At 40.1% G+C, this 5,809-nt stretch overlaps 1 protein-coding gene across 1 annotated transcript; it reads left to right on the top strand.

Moving 5' to 3' along the window:
• Positions 1-532: 532 nt before the first annotated feature.
• On the top strand, positions 533-4,663 carry bambia (BMP and activin membrane-bound inhibitor (Xenopus laevis) homolog a). The gene is made up of 3 exons (XM_057358687.1): positions 533-996; positions 2,296-2,568; positions 3,140-4,663. Exons 1-3 carry the CDS (start codon positions 921-923, stop codon positions 3,565-3,567), a joined length of 777 nt encoding a protein of 258 aa, XP_057214670.1. The 5' UTR covers positions 533-920; the 3' UTR covers positions 3,568-4,663.
• The last annotated feature ends 1,146 nt before the right edge of the window (positions 4,664-5,809 follow it).

The following is a 5,809-nucleotide window of genomic DNA, read 5'->3' as shown; positions in this document are numbered from 1 at the left end:
TCTTTGGATTGCTAATTTCTCTAACCGACCCGCCTACATCCACTCTCTAGCACTGGCCTGCAGTTTCCACCTTCAGCAGTCCGGAGAGACACTGTCAGTTTCTGAATGGCTGACTAAGAATCAAACATCATCCTGAATTAAAGTGCGTTTCACTAGAAATAAGCCATATAAATCGACCCTTGGCCCTTGGGGGCGATTATTTTATAACCTTGTGTTATTGGCCTTTAAATATTTAATTATTTTAATAATATTACTTCGTTTCGAATTCATAACATGACATACCAGTACTAATTTAGTCGTTTTTATCCTCATTATGTTCTTGTGATTTACTTTAATGTTTTTAATGCTTTTCTACCTGCCTAATCGTGCGAATCTGTCTCAGCATCTGTAGGCGGAATGATAAATTATATGACCGCTGTGTGAACCAATACAAATGCCCATAGGACCGCGTATGCAAATGACCCACCGCGGCTGTCCAATAAACCTCCTGGGAGGCGTGGCTACACCGAGCCCCAAAACCGATCCAGTGAAATTTCTTCGGTCACAAGTGATCCGCTGCTCCGCGAACGTGAATAGTTGCCGAAATCCGTTTCCTTCGGACTTTTCCTTTTTACAGTTTTTACAAATCATTTGTTTTCGTAGGTATTCCAGCTTTTACACATGGTGGATAGGTTTGTTTACGCACAAGGAATGTTTTCGCACTTGCTGTAGTTTTTCTCTTCGGATTTGAGCAGTCCGGCGTTTGTTTCTGATGTCCGTGGAACAAGACACGCTCTTCCTGTGCCCGTTTGTGTCTGGATACAGCGTAGATTACAGATCCACAGGAATGCTGTGATCAATGTAGGACATATGTAACCAAGTCCGCACATCATTCGGAGGGTCTTGCCAAAGGGCCTCAAGACAAGGAAAAGCAGCTGTAAATGGATCGTCATTCTAGCCTCGTTTCTCTCTGGTTTCAGCTGGAACTATGTGCGATGGCCGTTCTTCTCACGAAAGGTAGCACGAGTTTTATACAGTTGTTTCTAGTAAAAAAAAAAGACATCTAAACGCGTAATTTACTGGTGTACGATTCAAGTGATTTAGAAAAACAAATGAAATCCTATTTTAACTAAGCAATTGTACATCATTGCGTGCCTTTTTTGGGGCCGTCGATTTTACAACATTTTATTTTATTCTTTAATTAAAGCGTTGGCTCTGTATTAAAATGTTAAACTTAAACATTGTTTAAATAACAATATATAATGATTCCGTTTTACATATGTTTAAGCATTACTATGTAGGCTCAAGTTAAAATATAATAAACATAAATAAATAAAAATACTGGAAGAATTGCGATTTCCCCTTGTCAGTATTTTACACTAATTAGATGACATGTAATTTCAACCCCGGACAGTGTACACACAACACAAGGCCGTGTTTGTTTGTGTTCAGTTTCAGGTAACAAAGTAGTAGTTTGACGTGGGAGAAAAGTAAAAATGTCAAGTGACTGACAGCTTATTGAAATGTGTTAGCATGGATTCGATTCGTACATTTTACCCTAATTATAAAAACGCTCCACTTATGCTCACAGAAGCTGCTGAAAATGTACAATTATTGGTCTATGGCTGTTTTAGGTGAAACCTTCAAAGTTATCCTGCGATTTTCCCGGTTTTGACCACAAGTAAGCTTGCGTGCTTACTGAAAAGGAGTCCTGCTCTCACCCCCTTTACGAGTTTCCATTTGGTTTGAAAGAAATTGACTTTGGCAAACAAACCACTAATTATAAGCTACACGGTTCCTGTTTTATAGGACAGACGTAAAGGATCCTTTGCACGAGAAGTCGTGACACAGTGTTGAACAGAAATTGCAACATATAAGCGTCCTGACACAAACACTTAGTCACAGCCCCATGTTTGTCTTGTCTTTCATGCCTTTTGCAGCCATAATAAAGTGGATTAGTTTTTTCCGCCAATATTCTTCTTCCCGACATGAAACATGCCTTCCTTGTATTAAAAAGTGAATCAGTCTCACTTAAATTTCTTTCAGTGTAACCCAGAGTGATGTTTAAGATACTGCACTATTTAAAACTCGTAAAATGCTCAATTTCTATTGCAATGGATGTTCGTAAACGTTCCCACGCTGCAGAGGGCTCTCAATGAACCTATTTTTTACATGTCAGTTGTTAGTGTTATGAATAATTGTTCGTGTTTCCTGAAAGAAAACTAGTTTTATTATATAATAAATGGGAAATAAAGTAAAATCTATTGTCTTCATTTTCTGAATGTGACTTTTAAGTGTTTCTTTTCTGTTTTGCAGGAGAGATAAGGTGTTACTGCGATGCCCCGCACTGCGTTGCCACTGGATACATGTGTAAATCGGAGCTCAACGCGTGTTTCACTAAGGTCCTGGACCCGCTTAACACGAACTCACCTCTAACGCACGGCTGTTTAGATCCGCTTGTGAACTCTGAGGACGTGTGCGCCAGCAAAACCGTGGACGGAAGTTCCTCTCCTGTAGAGTGTTGTCATGACGACATGTGCAACTACAGAGGACTGCATGACCTCGCGCATCCTCGAGGTGACTCCACGGGTAAGACGCGCAATGTAACACGTGACCGTAAAAATAAAAGTGCCTCTTAACTAGGCATACAATGCGTAGTGATACATAGAATATGTCATACAGTAGCTGTGTTTTATTGCGAATAAAGCAAAGCTATTGACCAATCAGAATCAAGGACTGGAACTCACCGTTTTATAATGTGATAGATGCTGCTGTATCAGACACACATTGACTTCTTTTACTGTTCTCATGGCTCCAAACTGCGAGGTTTTATTTAATGGCTTCCAATCCAATGTATTGACTTTGCGGGTAGCTGGCGGTTTACCTTTTAGCACTTGGATTCAGATCACATACTTTTTTATTGCATGTGGATCCTGAAATGTTCCCACTGTGCTGGAATGTGCTTCTCACAGCGTCCTTTGACAGACTCCTTAAAGGGCATAAATATAATCCTCTGTAATGAAAAAGGTGCAGGGCGACACTGAGAAGAGTGAAAGACATAAAAATAAAACACCTGTGTATTAAATGGAATGCAAATGTACGTTTCCTGTGCAAAGTTTTCTGAATCTGACACTGTTCCCCTTTTCTCTCCCTCTCCTAGACCGATACCACAGCTCCAATCAAAACCTGATCACAAGGGTGCAGGAGTTAGCATCTGCTAAAGAGGTGTGGTTCCGGGCGGCGGTGATAGCCGTGCCCATAGCGGGCGGCCTTATCCTGGTTCTGCTGATTATGCTGGCGCTGCGAATGCTTCGTAGTGAGAACAAGCGTCTCCAGGCCCAGCGCCAACAGATGCTGTCTCGCCTCCATTACAGTTTCCATGGACACCACCATGCCAAAAAAGGCCATGTGGCCAAGTTGGACTTGGAGTGCATGGTGCCGGTAACAGGACATGAGAACTGCTGCATAGGCTGCGATAAATTGCGGCAGACTGACTTGTGTACTGGAGGAGGAACGGGAGGCGAACGGCTACTATCTTTGGTTCACTGGGGGATGTACACGGGGCACGGCAAGCTGGAGTTTGTATGACTACTTGGAACTTCCTCTGTGGGACACGTACTCACCTGTTCATAGTTGGTGAGGCCTGAGTAACTGTGTAGTGTTTTGCTGATGTAATTTTATTATTTTCTCTCTCCGTGTGTTATTTTATTGTCTCCTGATGCGGAGACTGAAGACATTTCAAGGACACAAATCTTTGTGTTTCTCAAAAGAGCACTTTACTTGAATTAGAGTGGCCGTGGGGCTCAGGTGAAACGGAAAGGGTGGCGCAATGGACGTAACCCCGGCCCTTTCCCACCGAAGCCACGTCCTGTGGATCCTGGACTGACACTGAAGACTGAAGGATTCTTAAAGACAGTCTTATTTTGCACATTTGTATAAAACCGGCTAGATGTCGATGGGTAAATGAGGGGGTAAGGTATGGATGTGACTGGTGTGTTGCGTTCATAGTGACTTTTTTGAAGAATTTTACACTGACACCAGGGTACAAATATGTTTGTTTTAGTCAAATTGTATGAATAAAAAAATCCAATGTTGACTCTAACAGATCACACGCCTCTACTTTTGATTTCATTCATTTAAGGGATTGGTGTAATTGTTTCTTTTTTTTTTTTAGCTCTGTTTGAGTATGTTTATTCGAGTGATGAAGTTTGGTCAGTAGCAGGGATATTGACACAGGGGCCTTGTTCTAAAGTAGTGCCCTACATCTGACTGCGTCATCTTTGAAACCCTTCCAAAAGGGACACATTACATGTCTCTGGCTCTCTCGCCCCTCTCTTGGGACTAATACTGGAGGTAGAGCGAGTATTTATTTAGTAAGTGAGGGAATGTCAGTAAGCTGTGAGTTCAGAGTCCTTTCGCCTGCGCTCAAAGAACACAGTAATTCCCTTGTATGTACTCTGGCTTGACTTTACAATCCACAAATCACAGGCAGATTTGAGAACTGTGAAACTTTTTGGACCTGCTTTGAAAATAGGCTAGCAGCTTTACACGCTAACTGTTCCTATGACTGGGGCGATACCAGCAGCAATTGCTAACATTCCAGTCTATAATTTAGTTCATTGCAGTAGCCGTGTGCAGCATGGGTTCCGTGTAACAGCTGTTCCTGGTTTTTCTTTTTGGGAGGATTGCTGGTGAAAGTGACACTTTGAGATGGATAGTAAGAAAAGGGCTTCAAATCATTAAATACTTTGGTGAAGCATCAGGTTTTTGTATTTTAGTGGCTCACAGCATTTGTGTGTGAGCTGAATTATGAATTTCTTTATTGCTTGTTGTGGAGTGCTGAGAGTAGCTACATTACAAACCTCCAAATTTTAGTAAGTAGTGGTAGTGTTACATTGTTTTTGTCACATTGTATCCTATTGACAGTTTTACATCTGAGCAAACTAGGCAATAACCATCTCCTTAATAACTTATTAGTTATTAGCCGCCATGAATTCTGATACATTTTGGCACATTCAGTCTTTTCATGTAACTAAACAATATACAGAATATACAGAAGTGCAGGTATAAAATAGGTCTCAATATTTTATTTTTTCTGTGCAAGATAGTTACTTCTTTTAATGCAGAAATCGGCATTTAAATAGTTAGTTTTGGAACTTTTGTGTGTCTTAAAGGAACAGTTCACCCAAAAATGAAAATTCTGTCTTCGATTACTCACCCTCAAGTACCAAAACTGTATAAATGTCATTGTTCTGAGACAGGGAAAGATGTTTGGAAGAATGCTTGTAACCAAACAGTTCTTGGCCACCATTGACTACCATAGTAGGAAAAAATGATTTGTAAATGTCTTAGTTCTGTTGAACACAAAATAAGATGTTTTGAAGAATGTAGGAAAGCAAACAGTTCTGGGGCACTTTTGACAACCGTTGTCATTTTTCCTACTACGGTAGTCAATGATGGCCAAGAAATGTTTGGTTACACACGAGGGTGAGTAAATGATGTCAGATTTTTATTTTTGGGTGAACTACAGTATATACTGTCTGTACGTAATACGTAGCATATAGCTTGGCTACTGTTACAAAGTTTCTAACAAACACAGATTTTACTAGGGCTGTCAAAAGATTAATCGCGATTAATCGCATCCTGAATAAATGTTTGTGTTTACATAATATATATCTGTGTACTGTGCATAATAATTGTGTATTTATTAACACATACACATCCATGCATATATTTAAGAAAAATCTTAAAAAATGAATAAACATTTATGTATCATTTCAATTATTGGTAAATATAAATAAATACATGTAAATATTTCCTAAATATACTT

Source organism: Triplophysa rosa, linkage group LG18, assembly GCF_024868665.1.
Source record: "Triplophysa rosa linkage group LG18, Trosa_1v2, whole genome shotgun sequence".
NCBI classification, from domain to species: domain Eukaryota; kingdom Metazoa; phylum Chordata; class Actinopteri; order Cypriniformes; family Nemacheilidae; genus Triplophysa; species Triplophysa rosa.
Note: the sequence above shows the minus strand (reverse complement) of the source record. Positions and strands in the feature narration are given on the sequence as shown.